At 38.0% G+C, this 20,296-nt stretch overlaps 2 protein-coding genes across 3 annotated transcripts; both read left to right on the forward strand.

Annotated features, from left to right (window-relative positions):
• Positions 1-189: 189 nt before the first annotated feature.
• On the forward strand, positions 190-14,354 carry LOC113130485 (E3 ubiquitin-protein ligase Itchy-like). 2 transcript variants are annotated; one of them, XM_026307171.1, is made up of 24 exons: positions 190-292; positions 1,286-1,356; positions 1,566-1,707; positions 2,097-2,221; positions 2,636-2,767; positions 3,057-3,105; positions 3,281-3,459; positions 3,570-3,795; positions 3,908-4,003; positions 4,261-4,435; positions 6,733-6,802; positions 6,944-7,028; positions 7,515-7,643; positions 7,990-8,062; positions 8,217-8,288; positions 8,385-8,473; positions 8,712-8,871; positions 8,998-9,131; positions 9,629-9,769; positions 10,037-10,157; positions 10,272-10,376; positions 10,611-10,707; positions 10,806-10,878; positions 11,600-14,354. In XM_026307171.1, the coding sequence occupies exons 2-24, from the start codon at positions 1,332-1,334 to the stop codon at positions 11,697-11,699; spliced, it is 2,598 nt and encodes an 865-aa protein (XP_026162956.1). In that variant the 5' UTR covers positions 190-292; positions 1,286-1,331; the 3' UTR covers positions 11,700-14,354. The 2 variants fall into 2 exon arrangements, with proteins under 2 accessions (XP_026162956.1, XP_026162957.1); XM_026307172.1 differs by having other exon boundaries at positions 222-292; positions 1,236-1,356.
• Positions 14,355-15,183: 829 nt separating this feature from the next.
• On the forward strand, positions 15,184-16,921 carry pxmp4 (peroxisomal membrane protein 4). The gene is made up of 4 exons (XM_026307268.1): positions 15,184-15,329; positions 15,568-15,630; positions 15,713-15,911; positions 16,042-16,921. The coding sequence occupies exons 1-4, from the start codon at positions 15,217-15,219 to the stop codon at positions 16,309-16,311; spliced, it is 645 nt and encodes a 214-aa protein (XP_026163053.1). The 5' UTR covers positions 15,184-15,216; the 3' UTR covers positions 16,312-16,921.
• Positions 16,922-20,296: the final 3,375 nt, after the last annotated feature.

A 20,296-nucleotide genomic window follows, 5' to 3' on the forward strand; every position in this document is an offset into this window, starting at 1 on the left:
ATAAAAACCAGTAGGAGGACTTCATTTGGGGGTGTAATGGCTACGATTAAGTTTGATGTGTGCTGTCAGACTATTTCCAATGTAAAGAATGGCCACTTGTGCCCAAATTGTGAAGAATAATATGTTGTAATATGTGTTTGTTTTGTGTTGTACTGTTTTGTTGTGAAAATCTCGTCCCGGAACTGCTAGCCTTGTTCTGGCTAGCGGAACACAGGGATGTTCGGATGGCAAACAACTACCTGTCAACAACCTAGACATAGTTTGTGTGTCCTGCATCGCCTGCTTCTCTCAGGTATGGGCATCAAACTAGTCTTTTATTGAACGGGAGATGTGAGACCTCCTCGATTGGATAATCGAAGCTATTCAGAGAGCCGGGTGATGCTAGGTTCAACGTTACTCACGTTAGTTGATAGCTAGGTTTTATCGTTAGCTAAAGCGTCGGCGCTCAGGACGTCGGCAAGGAAAGTTGTTCGAACCTTAGGTGGTGGAACTTTTCTTGTTCTATAAGAAGCCTTAAATCAAACAAAATGTTTAGCTACCTTATAACCAATAACACACCTTAAAGTGCCACCGTCAAATCCGTTAACATACAAATGTCTGGTGTTTGAAGTTGTCTTGGCAACAAATCTCCTGCTGGCTAACCCTCTGCTAACCAGAGAAAGCTACTGAGCTAACTATAGTTGTACCGCCTTGTGTTACCGATAAGTTAGCAGGGAACTCATCGCTTCTTTGACACTTTAATGCCGTATTTTTACCACCTTAACATCATTCAGTTGAACTATGTAAAGTTGCCACCTTGTCTAGCATTTATTTTTCTTTCTGTCAAAGATTAGCAATGGAGGTTTAATGAGACTTGACGGTGAGGTAGCTAAGTTAAGGATGGGATGTTCTGTTATGGAAGTGGTTTCTTGAAATAGCCGGTGTGTGACGTGCATCTCAGTGCAGTGTATCTAGAAACCCTAAAGTTATCTGGATTTCACATCTACGTTTAGCAGATATGGCAACAGAGCTGTCAAATTCGCACAGCACTGTGTAATCTAAGAGGTATACCACAAAGCTAATTCACTTTTCACTTCGTTTGGCTTTGTGTTTATGGTGATATTAGGTTGGTTTGTATCTGAGTCAGCACTACTACAAACACAATCTTTTCATCATTTGCTTTAGTTAGCTTCCTCAATCCATACTTGTCATTAAATCCAGGCTGTATATAGTCCACCTAATCACTCTTCAAGCAGGTTGCCCACATCGAGTATCCCATGTTTACATGTGACGTCACTGGTTGCAGGTTCCCTCAGTGCTGCCAAGCAAGGCTGCAGTGTTATGGATGAACCATGAAGGCGCAATTGCAAGTCACAAGTGAGTTAAGTCATTAAGTTTCTGCAGTAACAGTGCTTAAAGAGATCTCACTGATTGTGGTTGCATTCAGTATTGAGAAGATTGGAAATAGTATTATTACTGTATGGTATCAGTGTGTTGTAGCATCTTTACCAAATGCAACTTCAGAATTCCAAGGGTTGCATTATCCATAATGTCCCTGTGATGTTTCATTCTTTACTTCTTTCTAGTAATTTCAGCCAAGCTGAAGGAAAACAAAAAGAACTGGTTTGGTCCCAGTCCATATGTTGAGGTAGCTGTGGATGGGCAGTCAAAGAGAACTGAGAGGTGCAGTAACACAAATGCTCCCAAATGGAAGCAGGCTCTCACAGTGTGAGTACGACTTCTTTGTTTTTATGATAATAGAGAAAGTGGTTGAATGGATAGCTTGTTAAATAACTGGGTGATGTGCTAGATAACAATTTGAAATGAATAATGTGATATAGCCGCTATACAAGCATTATATTGCTAAGGCATAACAATTGTATCTAAAAATCATAAGCTGTATCAAATCTAAGAATGTGATAAAGATTTGACTAAAACTGATGTTGTCTAGAAGCCATAGAGTTATACAGTCGAAAAAAGGGAAAAAAATACATGAATCACCATTGCTGGATTTCCTCACATTGATTGGTTATCAGAATTAGTGCATATCATCCTTGATCTTTTTCCCTGGCCCATCCAATATTTTGATATTTTCTCCCTTTCTCACTCTTCTACAGTATTGTGACTCCTGTCAGCAAGTTGATCTTTCGTGTTTGGAGCCACCAGACACTAAAAGCAGACATCCTGTTGGGAATGGCCACACTGGAGATCAGTGAGATCCTTAAGGCTAACGACCTGAAATGTGAGTTCACACTAACTTTCTTCATTTTTATATAAAGCTACCCTAAATATTGCAAACTTTCCATTCACTTTAACATGGATTCAATAGCTCAGGGTCAGGACAGTTGAGTTAGTCACAAAAAGGCTGCCGCTACATGGCTAATTTATTTCAGAAAGATAGTGAGTTGGAAAAATAGTACTTTATTATGATTTATTATGACATGATGAATGAATCTTGATACATGCAAAAATAGTCTTAAAGCAGAGCTAAGTTGCTCTGAAACATTCTCTGTAATGATGGATTGACAGCCTGCTTGCAAGTACCAGAAAAGACAATTCTCTTGTCTGTGTTACCACAGTATTCTTACCATACCATCATACCAAGCACATTTTTTCAGTTAACGTGTTCAACATGATGTATTTGTCCCGTTCACAGTGTGTGAGGTGGTGCAGACGCTGCAGTTGTGCTCTGACAGAGACCCTGGGGAAATTGTAGGTGACCTGTCAGTCTGTTTAGATGGAATGCAGGTAGACCCCGAGACCTTTGCCTCGGCAGAAAGAGAGCACAGTAAGTAACTACACAAAGTACTACATCAACACAGCCGCAATCTGAAAACATTTTTATAGCGCCTGATCAATACATCAACATAATTAATATCACTGAGTGATTTTAACTTGTTGCAAACAAATTGATACCCAATAATAGCTTTACTGGCATTTAGCTTAAAAATATGGTAGTGAGTAAATGTCAGAGTAATAAAGTAAACCTTGTTCTTGTCAACTGTGGTCTTCACTTGTAGCACTGAATTATTTTACAGAAATTATGTCATGTGCGTTCTTTTCCTCTGTCATTTTAGCTGCTGTTTCAAATGGAAATAGAAGACAAAATGGAGATACTGGCAACAGGTCTGTTAAACTTTTAAAAAAAGTCTTATACATGTTTTTAATGCAAATGTTGAGGTAGAGATTTGATAAGAAACAAGCATATGGCATTAAATGTATATGTCTGTTTTAGGATAATTAATAAACATTCTGTACCTGTAGAGTGATCTATGTGTTAATATTCACATTTTGTTCCCAGGTCAAGTAGAGACACATCTCCCTCTAGTGACTCAGATGAGTGGGTCATTGTACCTAATGGTTATTCTGTCAGTGGTACAGCTTCTCCTTCCCAGTCTCCTGGTGGATCCACTGCCTCACGTCCTCCCAGACCTGCCCGGCCTCCTCCAACAATGCCCCACAGACCTGCTGCCTCACCAAGTAGGAAAAACATGAGAATTCAAAGACTACAATATTTCCTTAACTAATGTACAGTTTGATGTACCAGTCATTTTTCCTTCTTGCAGACCACAGATTTTCTTTCTCCTCAGCCTCTTCTAGCAGTTCCTGCCCTAGTGAGCTGAGTGAAGGCCCAGGTTCAGATGGTTCCTCTCAGGCATCTGCCAGTGGGTGTTCAGATCAGCAGGAAGAATCAGCCACAGCAACAGCAAATTCCTCACAGACAGCAAGTGGCCCCAAACCAGTGGCCTCTTCTGCACCTCCGGCCTCAGTAGCTCCACGAATAACACCCTTGAACAATGGTCCCTTGCCACCAGGGTCAGATCAAGTTTTAGTTTTTCAGTGACAGAATTGTTGCCCTGCATTTAACCACCTGTCAGATCCTGTTTTCTGTGCTTTGCCTTAACCCCTCACTGTGTTTTCGCTGCAGTTGGGAGCAAAGAGTGGACCAGAATGGACGGATATATTTTGTGGATCACATCGAGAAAAGGACAACCTGGGACAGGCCTGATCCTCTGCCTACAGGGTACTAAGACACTTGAGTCATCTTTTTATACCATCAGTGTTAACACAGTTCTTGTTCTGCTCTGTTGAACTGTACGGTGATAATACCATAAAAACGATTAGTGCAGATATTTTTCTGCCACCTTCACCATTACTGTACTGCTACATTCTTTTTTTGTTCACATTATATTTAAAGTTAATATCAATGACCTAAAACTTTAAATAACCTGTGTTTCTGCTTTTAATATGAGTGTTAATATGAGTCTTTTTTTTTTGTAGGTGGGAGCGCAGGGTGGACCCAATGGGTAGGGTGTACTATGTTGACCACATAACCAGAACTACTACATGGCAACGCCCAACACAGGAGTCAGTGCGTAACTATGAGGAGTGGCAGCACCAGCGCAGCCAGCTGCAGGGAGCCATGCAACAGTTTAACCAGAGATTCATTTATGGGGTGAGGGCACACACGGTTTTATTTGTGATACACTTTTGTGACACACTGAGACATAGTTTGATGATTAGGTACAAATATGTAGTTAAGATTTATTTATAGGGATAATAATATAGATATTTTGAGGATTTAAAAAGCACATATAGATACAGTATCACTTTGAAACAATATGGGAAGTTATTGAAAGCATATTCTAGTGTGTAAAACCAAACACTAATAATATGTATGCATTTTTGGTTACATACATTTTTGGTATGATACTTAAATTTAAGTGATTTACAATTGCCACCTTGTGGAGGCTGAATTTGAGTACTAAGCAATGTTTTTTTTGCTTTTCAGATTTGTTTAATTTACATGTGAGAATGGAAATGCATGAATTATATAGATTACACGTATAATAAACAATTAGGATATCCTGTAAATATCATCTCATAACACTACAATAGAAAACTATAGCTATTTAGAGGGTAAGCTGTATGCCCTAGACATTGTCATTTCATTTTTTTAGGTCACACATTTGACAACTACACTGAAATAATCAAGCATAAGGTTAACTTTGCACTCCATATAAACATAATAACAGATACAGTGGGTACGGAAAGTATTCAAACCCCTTTAAATTTTTCACTCTTTGTGTCATTGCAGCCATTTGCCAAAATCAAAAAAGTTCATTTTATTTCTCATTAATGTACACTCAGCACCCCATCTTGACAGAAAAAAAACAGAAATGTAGAAATTTTTGCAAATTTATTAAAAAAGAAAAACTGAAATATCACATGGTCATAAGTATTCAGACCCTGTGCTCAGTATTGAGTAGAAGCACCCTTTTGAGCTACTACAACCATGAGTCTTCTTGGGAATAATGCAACAAGTTTTTCACACCTGGATTTGGGGATCCTCTGCCATTCTTCCTTGCAGATCTTCTCCAGTTCTGTCAGGTTGGATGGTGAACGTTGGTGGACAGCCATTTTCAGGTCTCTCCAGAGATGCTCAATTGGGTTTAGGTCAGGGCTCAGGCTGGGGCAGTCAAGACCGGTCACAAAGTAGTTTCGAAGCCACTCCTTTGTTATTTTAACTGTGTGCTTAGGGTCATTGTCCTGTTGAAAGGTGAACCTTCGGCCCAGTCTGAGGTCCTGAGCACTCTGGAAGAGGTTTTCTTCCAGAATATCTCTGTTCTTGGCCGCATTCATCTTTCCTTCAATTGCAACCAGTCGTCCTGTCCCTGCAGCTGAAAAACACCCCCACAACATGATGCTCCCACCACCATGTTTCACTGTCGGGATTGTATTGGGCAGGTGATGAGCAGTGCCTGGTTTTCTCCACACATACTGCTTAGAATTAACTCCAAAAAGTTCAATCTTGGTCTCATCAGACCAGAGAATCTTATTTCTCATAGTCTGGGAGTCCTTCATGTGTTTTTTGGCAAACTCTATGCGGGCTTTCATGTGTCTTGCACTGAGGAGAGGTCTCCGTCAGGCCACTCTGCAATAAAGCCCCGACTGGTGGAGGGCTGCAGTGATAGTTGACTTTGTGGAACTTTCTCCCATCTCCCTACTGCATCTCTGGAGCTCAGCCACAGTGATCTTTGGGTTCTTCTTTACCTCTCTCACCAAGGCTCTTCTCCCATGATTGCTCAGTTTGGCTGGACAGCCAGGTCTAGGAAGAGTTCTGGTCGTCCCAAACTTTTTCCCTTTGAGGATTATGGAGGCCACTGTGCTCTTAGGAACCTTGAGTGCTGCAGAAATTCTTTTGTAACCTTGGCCAGATCTGTGCCTTGCCACAATTCTGTCTCTGAGCTCCTTGGGCAGTTCCTTCGACCTCATGATTCTCATTTGCTCTGACATGCACTGTGAGCTGTAAGGTCTTATATAGACAGGTGTGTGCCTTTCCTAATCAAGTCCAATCAGTTTAATTAAACACAGCTGGACTCCAATGAAGGAACAGAATGATCTCAAGGAGGATCAGAAGAAATGGACAGCATGTGAGTTAAATATGAGTGTCACTGCAAAGGGTCTGAATACTTATGACCATGTGATATTTCAGTTTTTCTTTTTTAATAAATTTGCAAAAATTTCCACATTTCTGGTTTTTTCTGTCAAGATGGGGTGCTGAGTGTACATTAATGAAAAATAAAATGAACTTTTTTGAGTTTGGAAAATGGCTGCAATGACACAAAGAGTGAAAAATTTAAAGGGGTCTGAATACTTTCCGTACCCACTGTAGTTATTTTTGACAGTTCTGATGTTTTTGTTTTAGATCTAGTGTAATGTACACTCTTACATTCTTTTTTTTTTTCTCAGCTCCAAGACCAGTTTTCAGCCACAACCAATAAAGAGTTTGACCCGCTGGGACCTCTGCCACACGGTTGGGGTAAATATGAGTGAGAATTAGACATTCAGTGTAGTTAAAAAAAAATAAATAAATAAAGGTGTTTCTAGAGATAACACACAATAAATTACTGCTGAAAATAAAACTATGTAATACTTTTTTTTTTTTTTTTTTTTTTTTTAGAAAAGAGAACAGACACCAATGGCAGAGTATATTTTGTTCATCATCCAACACGGACGACACAATGGGAGGACCCCAGGACACAAGGGTAAGTGTATAGAATAGAATAGAATACAATAGAATAGAATACTTTTATTGTCCACTGTGGTGGAAATTTCCCTCTACCACCACCATAAGTTTAAATTATTCTGAATTATAGTTATATGTACTGTATACCTATAAGCAAAGTTACTGTAATTACCTTTATTGCCTCTGAGAGGTGCTCATGTGCCACTATATATATTGTATAAGGGTCTCAAGAGGAGTCTTAACCTCTGACTCTGACCTAAAAGTGACAGCTTAGTCCTTTTTTAGTCTTACAAATGAATAGATTTCATCCATTCTGAAGAAACCACTCCTATCTGCACCATGACTTATCAGAGCTGTAATGATTAGTGTTTCCAGTATGTGAGCAATGCAAATAATCTGGAAGCTGAATTTATATGACGTAGAAGGTTGAAGTTTAGTGTCCCAAATATTATTTTTAACGTTTGGCGTTATGAACAGTATATTCACATTGATTTGTATGGTTCAGGCTGCTGAATGACAAGCCACTGCCAGAGGGGTGGGAGATGAGGTTCACTGTGGATGGTATTCCCTACTTTGTAGACCACAACAGGCGAACCACAACCTACATTGACCCTCGCACGGGAAAATCTTCACTGTAAGCTGCCAGCTGACATTGAAATTTAACGTATTTCCCATGACTCGTCCTTGGTCAGTTGTTGTCTCCTTTGACTAAACTTACAAATATCCTAAAACCAGGGGTCATTACTTTCTTCTTCTTTTTTTTATTTTTTTTTTTTAACTCAGATAGACACTGTGATACATAAAAGAAACCTTATTCACATTGAATTAATTCAATATTAAAACAAATGATTGCATAATTAAATGCATTTAGTGATCCATATTGTGTCCGATGCTTCTTTTCAAATCAGTGATATTTATAAATGTCTCAATGTACTTGAGTGTTTAACAGGGATGATATTTCTTCTGGTGTTTTTCCACAGTGAGAATGGGCCACAGATAACCTATGTCAGGGACTTCAAAGCCAAAGTGCAATACTTCAGGTTCTGGTGTCAGGTATGTGCTATGTGAATATCTCTGAACAAGTGTTAACGTGGTTAGATCTCAATAAATCTAGTGGTACAGTATTTCAGTATCACAATAAAGCATTAAAGTTAGTTTTCTAAAATGTAAGCATTTGTATGTGTCCTGTTTTTTTTGCCCTTCATAGCAATTGTCCATGCCTCAGCATATTAAGATTACAGTCTCCCGGAAAACGTTGTTTGAGGATTCATTCCAACAGGTGATCATCTTATTACATGGTGGTCGTACTCTCTTCTGATCAGTAGTACTTAGCAGTGCTTTAGGTATTGATTTCTTTTTTTCTTTGCGTTCAAAGATCATGAGCTTCCACCCTCAAGATCTGAGGCGGAGACTGTGGATCATTTTCCCTGGAGAGGAGGGATTGGACTATGGAGGTGTGACCAGGTAAGTTCTAGAAAATGTCTTTTGTACAGTTGCATTTTATGACTTTTAAGGTGTGTTTTGTTGTCATTTGTAGTTTATCAACACCACACTTGCCCAGACAAGTCACACAACACACAAATCCTGTTGTAATAATAACAGGTCTAATTTCTCTTTAATTTCGTGAGCTGCAAGAGTTTGCAAACCACCTCACTTGACCAGTGTGATCATTTCATTTTCTGTCCTGTGGATTTATTTTCAGGGAATGGTTTTTCTTGCTGTCTCATGAAGTACTGAACCCAATGTATTGTTTATTTGAGTATGCTGGGAAGGACAATTACTGCCTGCAGATCAATCCTGCCTCTTACATCAACCCCGATCACCTCAAGTACTTCAAGTTCATCGGACGTTTCATTGCCATGGTACCTTTACTGTTTGTTAACACACTAACTGTACTGTCAGTGGTTAAACTTAAGGTTATGGCATGATTGTTTTGGCTCAGATGATGTATCATATCATAAATTGATAGTCCTGTCTTTCGTTACTAGGCCTTGTTCCATGGCAAATTCATCGACACAGGATTCTCCCTACCCTTCTATAAGCGTATCCTCAACAAACCTCTGGCTCTCAAAGACCTGGAGTCCATAGATCCAGAGTTTTACAACTCACTCATCTGGATAAAGTAGGTCTTAAAGTGTGGTCTGGTGGCGATCTATTTGAATGGGATTGTTTATTGAAGAACGTTTTAGTTTATTCTTATGATGGATGTAGATACTAACTTGTATGTTTGTGAGGATAACCAGTAAAAAAAATCTAATCCTGTTCATTTACACAGAAAAGAAAAAATATCTATCCAAAAATAGCTATCCCATCAGATTTATCAGCTCTGCCTATAGGACCACAAAGTCATGGTCTGCCATAACTTAAACTGGTCATGACACAGGTCATATGTACAACCTAGCTGTCACAATTTATCCTTGTGCAAAGTCCTAATGGTCTTAGGATTGAGATATTCATGTAGTATTGTCTCTACAACATTACTTAAATCGTTTTATAATCAAAAAGTTAAATATAAGTTATAAGTTAAATAAATAAATATAAGTTAAATATAAAGCACTGTGTAGTCTTAGTAGACATATGTGCTCTGTGAATGTTTTTTAATGACTCTCTGGCCTGCAGGGATAACAACATAGAGGAGTGTGGTCTGGAGATGTTCTTCTCAGTTGACAAGGAAATCCTGGGCGAGGTCACCACCCACGAGCTGAAACCAGATGGAGGGAACATCCAAGTAACTGAGGAAAACAAGGAGGAATACATCAGGTACTACTGCATCCTCTACTGCATCTCACCCTCCATCTATCTTCATTCTCCACATTAATATACACTTTTATATTTAACACACTGAGTTGTAACCAAGCCGAACTTTGCTAGATTATAATTATTTAAAAATGTCTACACTAGGGCTTTAAAACTTGATGCAACTAGTAGTTCATAAGGTCATAAGAAATTCCAAGACTGTTCAACAATTCCTCTTCATCTTGTTTAGATTTGGTTTGAATGTTTGTTTATGTTCATATTTGTATGCAGGTTGGTGGCAGAGTGGAGGCTGTCCAGAGGTGTGGAGGAGCAAACTCAAGCATTCTTTGAGGGCTTCAATGAAGTTCTGCCTCAGCAATACCTTCAGTACTTTGATGCTAAGGAATTAGAGGTACTGAAATAACTAGACTTATTCTCTTCAGCCTTTACTAAAACCAGAAATATTGATGTTTTGGGTAAACATTAGATATGTCTGATACATATAACATGGCTTGCATCCTTATAGGTGATGTTGTGTGGGATGCAGGAGATAGACCTGGTGGACTGGCAGAGACACACTATCTATAGACATTATGCCCGAAGCAGCAAGCAGATTGTCTGGTTCTGGCAGGTTAGTAATGATGCTCATGCAACCAAACTATTCTGGTCAAGGGAACAACTACTGATTTGACTGGCTGCTATAGAAAGCAGAAACACAAAACTTTACTGTAGTGAATGTGAGTCTTTCTTTGGTACAGTAACAGATAATTATATATCTTAATACAATTGAAAACTACAACTGGGAATTTGGGAGTATCATGTACTCTTTGCTCACAGATATTAATGCAGAATGATCTGTTGACAGTTTGTGAAGGAGATGGACAACGAGAAGAGGATGAGACTTCTGCAGTTCGTCACAGGAACCTGTCGTCTTCCTGTTGGTGGCTTTGCTGACCTGATGGGTATGCAGAATGGACACACACACACAAATTGTATAGCATGTCACATTAGAATAGTTTTCCTGGTTCAACTTTCTTTATACTTGCATTGATTAATATAGGAAGCAATGGACCACAAAAGTTTTGCATTGAGAAAGTGGGCAAAGAGAACTGGCTTCCACGAAGCCACACATGGTAAGACAAGTTATTTTACTTCTACTTATGAATAAGTACTTCTGCTGTACTTGTATTTGGCATTGGTATTTGGTATTTGGTATTTGGCCAGAACACTGGGTCCAAAAGGATTAAACTTTCATTACCAAACCCTCTTAGTCATTTGTGATTTAACCACTTGAAAGCCTCCCTTTATTGTTTGTCTTTAAATTTAAAATTACAAGTTATACAATACTATGTGAGAACGCATTGTTGTTGAGTAATACAGTTTACAAAGTGTTTATTTAGCAGCCGTGATGAAACATGAAATTAATGCAGCAGTGAACAAGTTTAAATCTGAATAAATCAACATCTCAAGGTGAAGTAACCCAATAATTCAGTGTCAACACTGAGCAAGATGGAGAACATATTGAATCTGCAGTTACTGTATGTTAAAATCCATAGAGAAGGATGATCATTTGAAAGAACTAGACCCTTCCTCACTTGCCCATGGTGCACACAGTTCAACATTATTATATTATACATTATAATATATTTTTAATACCAAGAGTAAGGTCCTTGTTTTTTAGTGTAAGCATTTTCTTGTCAAGATTAGTTATTTGTTTTAGTATTTCCGTGTTTTATTTTGATGCCTAGGGTTTGTGATTTAGGATGACTGGCTGCTGCATTCATCTAAGAGGTTACACATCAAAACCAATATGTTTCTGTGAAAACTCATCCAGTTTCCATCTCTTTTTTTTAGCTTTAACCGTCTGGACCTTCCTCCATACAAGAGCTATGAGCAGCTGAAGGAGAAGCTTCTTTTTGCCATAGAAGAGACAGAAGGTTTTGGACAGGAGTAATGCAACGAATAGCAAGAGACCTGTGAATCTTCTTCATCCTATTTTTACTTCTTGTGGAAATTCATCACTAATTCATCTGATCTCACTCAACCCCTGCTCAGCCTAGTATCAGGTGATAGAGGCAGGAGAAACACCTTTCTTACCCTGTCATGTCTGCACTTGCTGTATGTTGTGCAAGTGCAGTTTCTACACGTACGGCTGTGAATCTGTGTAATAGTAATGTCTTTAAAACCGCTTTGTTGGGTCTATGCACGAGTCAATCATTTTAAAAGTAAGAACCATATTTGTGCATTTTGACTTAAAATATTAAGGTGAATATCTAAACAACATAAAAGGGTTTTGGGTCTTATAATCAACAGATTTTTTTTAATTTGCTGAAAGGATGGATGAACAGACTTAGGATTTTTTAATAGCTTACTGACTGGACTGATTCCTATAGCACATTTGCAGTTTTTTTAATAACTTTGATAATCTTGTTAGTTATATTTTTTCTAATTTTGACAGTTTGATTTCTTAACTTAATGAATTCAAACACTGGACCAGTTTGCACATTGTTATGTGAACAGTAAGACACCTGTGATTGTTCTTAAGAAAGGTTGTATTTTTATGTGCAGTAGTTTTGTATTTTTTTTTTCCAGTAATGAAACCACACAGTGATTTATTTGATCATTTTAAAAGTGAAACACTTGTTTCAGCATTTACTATTGATTCCTAACATAGTGAGAGAGACTAAATGCTTGAGGTGTATTTTTGCAAATTATAAGCTGTTACTGATGATGTGGGAGCATTAGGATGTGTTGTGTTTTGGAGAACAATGAACTTGATTAATTACCTATTCCCACCAAATAGTAGCCAATTCTCTGGTAGATATCCAGAATTAAGTATTATTCTAGATCAAGGTGCCCAACCCATGGTCCTCGAGGGTCAGTGTCCTGCTTGTTTTAACCTGTCCCTGCCCTACCAAGGGCTGATTACCTGGAACAGGTGTGTTCAGCCAATCCAGTGATGGAAGATATCAATTCACTTTGTCTTCTTCTCCCCCACCTTCATTTGAGATGGTATCTTATCGCTTCTGGTTGTCTGAACTCAACTCATCCAGGTAATCAGCCCTGGTTAGGATAAAAAAAATGTTGAAAAGCAAGAAGGGCAATGGCGCTCCAGGAGCTGGGTTGGGCACCTCTTTCCTAGATCAATAATGAAGATATTGAATCTTAACTGTTTCAAGCGTGATGTGACTTATGTAGTATTGTAAATATACTTACAAAGTAGGAAATGTGTATAATATATAAGACAAAATTAGCCCAAGCAGTGTACCTCTTTCAGTTGCAGACTTAAGTTGATAAGAATTGATTGAATGGAGTACAAAGTGGCCCTAGTTTTATAGGGTGTTAGGTATTCTGTTTGTACAGTAATAGCATATTTAAGGTTTTCCAAAATTAGCTCTGCTAATATTGAACTCAGTTTCTTTTTAAATATTAGGTAGAGTATCATTTAAAGAAAATTACTATCAAACTAAGTTACCAAAAGATTATACTGAATTATTTTTTCTATGTTTGACTTAGTTTAGATAACCAAATCTTAACACTCAATATTAATTTTATGAGATGTCACTGTTAATTTTAATCATGCTAGCCGCTGTAACATACAAAATGTAAATGAAAAGGTAACTGTTTTCTCAATTATGAATACGGATTTGAACAGAATTTCAGTAATACATTGTTAAAACACATACTGATTTGACCTTCAGATAGTATCAATGGGGACATGTCTTGATGTTGGTTAAAAATGTTTACCCTTTGTCACTGTGGAAATGTTTCATTAATATGCTTGTAATCCAAATGGATTAATATATGTACACAGTATTAACACAAGTTAATACTGTGTATTTATATCAGGACTTCTTGGTTATTATTAGATCCAAATTAATTAAATCCAAAGTGATATTTTTTCTAAGAATAGTAACAGTCCAAAACCAAGCTCTGTAGTGTGTGGCAGGTGGTGTGGTGTATCATTACATAATTTCATTGTGCATTGCAGATAACTGAAAATTTGGAATGACAATTACAATTTCAATTCCCTAAACGTATATCATTTCATAGTGCTGGTACTAAGCAGAAAGAGAACTCTGGTTGTTCTCTCTGACTGAAGCTCTCCTTCACTGAACTGAAGGACCCTCAGTCAGTAGTGCTTACTTCATAACTGCCAGATGTTTCATATTATTGCACATTTAGTAACTTAGTGCACACACCAACATCTGTGAAACTTAGTGTGTAGCTACTGATGTGGACTGTTGTGAATATATTATAGTAAAAACAATTAAACCTCATTAAAAAGTTTTACAATCAAAATGCCAGCTGTTGAATATTTTAACACATTGCCGCTACTGATAGCACCTTGATTCTAACCACTTTACTGTTCGATCGCTACTGTGTTTCAGATCACAGGGCATTTAAATACATATAGGGATATGCAAATTTGTGTTTTAGTTTTACTGGTTGCGTTGTAAATCGTGTTGATAATGTAATCACTGTTTTTGAGATGCTCTAACTTTTGATAAGTAGAAGTCATTGATGGAGTGCTATTTATTTGGAGAATGGGTTCAAGTAACAGTTGACTGGAATGATTGAAGAAAAAAATAAAAATTTATTTCCTGCAGGAAGTTTGTGAATTTTAATATTTATCACTGCAACATTTTTAACACTTGTTAGTATCATACATGCAATTCATTACTTTTGTTTGAAATTTTTCAAAATGATCATAAAGCAAAAGTTGTTTGTGTATTGCCCTCATACAAAATGCTTTCTAACCAATTAGTGAAAATAAAGATACTATCTCTATATCTCTTAGTAGATACAATTTCTGAGACCTGAAAGAATACAGAAATACCTGAAAGCATGTTCCAGTACAGCTGTGTAAAGAATTTGTTTGACTTGGATTTTGAAAAAGTTGATTTTAATGAGCTTAATGCATTGATCTTTACTGAGTGAATAGTCAGGAATGCTCTGTAAATGCCCTTTAATAATCTCTGCTCAAAACTGGCTTCCACTGTATAAAAATACTAAATTGTGCCGTACTGCTGCACATCAGCTATCTAAAGTCGATCTAGTATTTCTTGTTCTTCTTTCTCTAAAGAGTATCATAAAATGTGGCTGCATTCTTGTTGTGATGCATCCACTGACACAATATGTATCTATCTATCTATTATGCAGTAACTCGATGACAAATTGTAACAAAATGTGGTGTGGAACCTGAGGCCACTACTCAGTCTTTACTCTGATTTAATTTATGTGCTTTTTGTCTTTATTCTTTAACAGTTCTTCAGACACGTCTAGACAATAATATTAAACACCTGCAAGACTGAGGAATGTTTTTATCTTCAAGTATTAATATTCATTTATTTCCTCGTAAATACAAGTAGGAACCGACGATGCAGCGCAGCGCCACGGCGAACATTCTGTGTGACGCGTAGGTTTTGTGTGCAACATGTATTTGTGTTTCGCCGGCCGTAGTGAAAGTCATGGCAGGCTCAGATCTGGTAAAAACTCTTGTGTATACGGCCAACAATCTGCTGCGGCAGGAAAAATACAAAGCGGCGTTGGCGGTTGTGAAAGGATTCAGAAACGGCGCCGTGTGAGTAAAACATTCAGTATAAACCGCAGTTTGAATCTTGTCTGATCAGCTGCAGTAGCAGCTCTTGTTAGCTTCCCGCAGTAGCTTTGGACACTCACGGCAATATTAAGCTTGTACGTCCCGGAGCCCGTTTGTTCTTTATGCACATGAACGGAGTTTGTTGCCTGTAAGCTGTGTTCACAGCCACCACTGACATTACAGTGTTTTTTTTTTAAATTTTTTTTATATTATTTCTCAGATATGGGGCCAAAATCAGAGCTCCACATGCCCTGGTAATGACATTTCTGTTTAGGGGTGGCAGGTAAGAGCAGTAATTTATTTCTAATCAACACTGCCCTGTGGTTATATCACTACACCAAGAATATTTTTCTTCCCGTTGATAGTTTGAAGGACAAGCTCAGGGTCATTTTAAAGGCCACTTACACCCACTCCCGCAACCTGGCCTGCTTTGTGTTCACATACAAAGGGCTGCAGACCTTGCAGCAGAAGATCCAAAGAAAGAGTTTACAGTCTCATTCCTTTCTGGCTGCCTGTGTTGGAGGATGGTTAGTGTTCGGGGATAACAACAACATCAACAGCCAGGTATCACAGGCTTGTAGTCCTCAAATTCTCTGTTGTCATATTTTGTTGGTCCTACTTTTCATATACACAAGCACATCATTATGTATGTATATTTATTCTCTTTACTTTTTTTTTTTTTTTTTTACACTAGATCAATATGTACTTGTTGTCCAGGATCCTGTTCGCCTTGTGTCGGCTGGCTGTGGAGAAAGGGTTTATTCCTCAACCTAAACACGACCCTTTCCCACTCTTTGCCACCCTGGTGTGGGGCATCGTATTGTGGTTGTTCGAGTATTACCCTCACACCCTCCAGCCGTCACTGCAGTCCTCCATGAACTACCTCTACCATGACAGCAACGTGTGGCATGATATTTCGGACTTCCTTCTTTATAATAAGCCAAGGACTGCTGCCCAGAAATGAAGCTTCATATTTGTCTGTATGGACCAGCTCTTTGCAAGACAATAATTGCATTATATTACTTTTAAAATATTTTAAGGGAAATTCTAATGTTATTGAATGTTGTCATTTTCAAAAAAATGTTTTATTGTAATTTCCACAGCTTTTTTTTTTTGCAATAAAAATAAAAACATTTATGCGTCCTTAGTGTTCTTTTACATAATTTTGTCAATCCTGCTAATATTAGTTAGTTTGAACGAGAGCTACCTAAACGTATCGTTGAGCATCTTTTTCTGCAAAGCCTGCTTGAAAGTTGTATTGATGGCTACTTGAAACATGGCATTGTTAATGAAGCAGTATGACTCACATTTTGTGTGTTTTTGTGATTTCAGGATTCTTAATGCTCCTCCCTGGTGCAAGAAATACTGGGTGTGCATGTTGAGTTTTGTTAGTTTACTAATGTTTCTGCTTCTTTAAAAGCTGAAGGTGTGCCGTTGTTATATAATATTTAATTAGGGCTAAATGAATCAGTTTTAGTCAAGCCTGTTTCCATTTTTAATTTTTATTAAGAACAATATAAACTCAGATGAATGGAACTGCTGCACACACTCATGTGAAAAGATTTTTGCCCAGTCAGTCTCTGTTAGAATGAATAATGCAAAAAATAAATCATTTTAATGTGATCGAAAGTGTAGTGTACTTTTTCTGGATGTTTCTATGTGAGTTTGTTTTAGTATTTACGATTGCTGGTGATGGAAATGCATTTAAGTACTAGTACTGTTTCTTCAGTTTTACTGCAGGGTGAATATTGAACATTACCTCAATTCCCTTAAATATTTATAGTTAGTCACTGACAAATTAAAGCTTTGCATATAAAATGTACTACTCTGCTTAAGATATATTATGGAATATTCTTCAACAAACTAACCAACACTTAGATAAAATAAACCCTGCCCAGCTGCAAGAACAGAATTCTGTTTAGACATTATAAAAACAATGGTAATCAAATATAATATTCCTCATGACCTTGTTACAGCAAAATGCTAGTGGATCACTAGAACCAGTAAGATTCATCCACTGGGATCTGTAAAATGTCTGTCCCTAATCAAGTGCAAATCTATCTAGTAGATGTGACCATGTTTTAAAATGGGCGAAAAATGTAAAAGTAAAAATGTTGAACTACAAGCAAATGTTGAGGGATCACTTGAGTCAGTCATTCTTTGGGCAACATGCATGTGTGACAATCTTTCCAGCAGTCATAATTCATAGAGATAGCCAATTAATATTTCACTTTTTTTTTGTAAATGATTGATTTACTGACTTATAACACACCTTAATTTACCTTTGGGGAGTCATAAAGTTTAGCTAATCTTATATTATTATGTAAAAATATGTCTCAAATCTAAGCAAAGAATGATGTTGTCACTAAAGGTCAATAGTCATTCACCAAAAATGCATTGCACACAATTATTGTACAGTGGGTATGGAAAGTATTCAGACCCCTTTAAATTTTTCACTCTTTGTGTCATTGCAGCCATTTGCCAAAATCAAAAAAGTTCATTTTATTTCTCATTAATGTACACTCAGCACCCCATCTTGACAGAAAAAAACAGAAATGTAGAAATTTTTGCAAATTTATTAAAAAAGAAAAACTGAAATATCACATGGTCATAAGTATTCAGACCCTTTGCAGTGACACATATTTAACTCACATGCTGTCCATTTCTTCTGATCCTCCTTGAGATGGTTCTGCTCCTTCATTGGAGTCCAGCTGTGTTTAATTAAACTGATTGGACTTGATTAGGAAAGGCACACACCTGTCTATATAAGACCTTACAGCTCACAGTGCATGTCAGAGCAAATGAGAATCATGAGGTCGAAGGAACTGCCCAAGGAGCTCAGAGACAGAATTGTGGCAAGGCACAGATCTGGCCAAGGTTACAAAAGAATTTCTGCAGCACTCAAGGTTCCTAAGAGCACAGTGGCCTCCATAATCCTCAAATGGAAAAAGTTTGGGACGGCCAGAACTCTTCCTAGACCTGGCCGTCCAGATCACTGTGGCTGAGCTCCAGAGATGCAGTAGGGAGATGGGAGAAAGTTCCACAAAGTCAACTATCACTGCAGCCCTCCACCAATCGGGGCTTTATGGCAGAGTGGCCCGACGGAAGCCTCTCCTCAGTGCAAGACACATGAAAGCCCGCATAGAGTTTGCCAAAAAACACATGAAGGACTCCCAGACTATGAGAAATAAGATTCTCTGGTCTGATGAGACCAAGATTGAACTTTTTGGCATTAATTCTAAGCAGTATGTGTGGAGAAAACCAGGCACTGCTCATCACCTGCCCAATACAATCCCTACAGTGAAACATGGTGGTGGGAGCATCATGTTGTGGGGGTGTTTTTCAGCTGCAGGGACAGGACGACTGGTTGCAATTGAAGGAAAGATGAATGTGGCCAAGTACAGAGATATCCTGGAAGAAAACCTCTTCCAGAGTGCTCAGGACCTCAGACTGGGCCGAAGGTTCACCTTTCAACAGGACAATGACCCTAAGCACACAGTTAAAATAACAAAGGAGTGGCTTCGGAACAACTCTGTGACTGTTCTTGACTGGCCCCGCCAGAGCCCAGACCTAAACCCAATTGAGCATCTCTGGAGAGACCTGAAAATGGCTGTCCACCAACGTTCACCATCCAACCTGACAGAACTGGAGAGGATCTGCAAGGAAGAATGGCAGAGGAACCAATGAAATCCAGGTGTGAAAAACTTGTTGCATCATTCCCAAGAAGACTCATGGCTGTACTAGCTCAAAAGGGTGCTTCTACTCAATACTGAGCACAGGGTCTGAATACTTATGACTATGTGATATTTCAGTTTTTCTTTTTTAATAAAGTTGCAAAAGTTTCTACATTTCTGTTTTTTTCTGTCAAGATGGGGTGCTGAGTGTACATTAATGAGAAATAAAATGAACTTTTTTGATTTTGGCAAATAGCTGCAATGACACAAAGAGTGAAAAATTTAAAGGGGTCTGAATACTTTCCGTACCCACTGTACATACTGCACCTCACATAACATGACTGTCCTGTCACTTGAGCATGATTTGCGCAATAAATCAATTTTATCTTTGATGCAGGTGTAAACATCAATGGGAACACTAATAGACCTTAAGCCAACTCCCACACTTCTCTTCTGGGGGAGATGTAACTGTGTCAAGGGTGGTTGATTACATGACGTGCGTATGCGCACGTGGGTGAGAGAAAGAGGAAAATATGTTGATTGTGCATGAGGGTGTGTATGTTCCCAAGCACTGACGTGATAAAAGTCAACGGATCAAGTGTGTGTTATTATAAATCAATTTAGAAATAAGCTGCTGTGAATACAAGGTATTCAGAAGAACATGGAAATGAATATGAAAATATGAACTGATTTGAATAAACTTATATTGTAGATACTGTGTAAACAAAGTACAAATATTAAGTTAAAAGTAGAAATCAAAGAGCTGGACTTTACTTCATATAGTTTATTCTATGAGGAGTGAAATTAAAAAAAAATCAGTTAAATCTGACTTGTGAAAGTGTGTCTGAGATTCCTGGTAGCATATGTTCCTGATGTCAAGAACTAGATTTTGTAGCAACTCAGTTTGAAATTCAGCACAGAAAGTTAATGTGGCATGCTATGAAAAAAATATTTTAAGAGATGTGCTGCTTGAAAAGATAATGGACAGATAGAGAGGTTTAGGCACAGCTCTTGCTGCAGCACTGTCTGTGTGTTAACACTTTGCAATGCATACGTTCACACCCAACAAAATAATGTAATCATCTTTAACACTCAGTTCTACTGTAACTGAGGGCTAACTGTTTGAGAGTGATTCATCACAAAAGACGCAAAAAGAACTGTGGGGAGCAGTGTGCCATTCTGTTTTGTATGTTTTGTTACACATGGCTTAAGGGCCTTAGAAACAATCAGTGGAAAACCAGTTCACTTTCTCACTGAGAAATTCTTTCAAAGGGT

The sequence above is a fragment of the Mastacembelus armatus genome, chromosome 5 (genome assembly GCF_900324485.2).
Source record: "Mastacembelus armatus chromosome 5, fMasArm1.2, whole genome shotgun sequence".
Lineage (NCBI taxonomy): Eukaryota > Metazoa > Chordata > Actinopteri > Synbranchiformes > Mastacembelidae > Mastacembelus > Mastacembelus armatus.

What these genes read in the sequence shown, in the direction of transcription:
- pxmp4 (XM_026307268.1), top strand. Translation starts at nt 15,217, where the DNA reads ATGGCAGGCTCAGATCTGGTAAAAACTCTTGTGTATACGGCCAACAAT. An exon ending in GGATTCAGAAACGGCGCCGT is followed by an intron (nt 15,330 to 15,567) that starts GTGAGTAAAACA and finishes ATTATTTCTCAG; the next exon opens with ATATGGGGCCAAAATCAGAG. An exon ending in ACAACAACATCAACAGCCAG is followed by an intron (nt 15,912 to 16,041) that starts GTATCACAGGCT and finishes TTTTTACACTAG; the next exon opens with ATCAATATGTACTTGTTGTC.
- LOC113130485 (XM_026307171.1), top strand. Translation starts at nt 1,332, where the DNA reads ATGAAGGCGCAATTGCAAGTCACAA. An exon ending in ACCAGAGATTCATTTATGGG is followed by an intron (nt 4,436 to 6,732) that starts GTGAGGGCACAC and finishes TTTTTTTCTCAG; the next exon opens with CTCCAAGACCAGTTTTCAGC. An exon ending in GACTATGGAGGTGTGACCAG is followed by an intron (nt 8,474 to 8,711) that starts GTAAGTTCTAGA and finishes ATTTATTTTCAG; the next exon opens with GGAATGGTTTTTCTTGCTGT.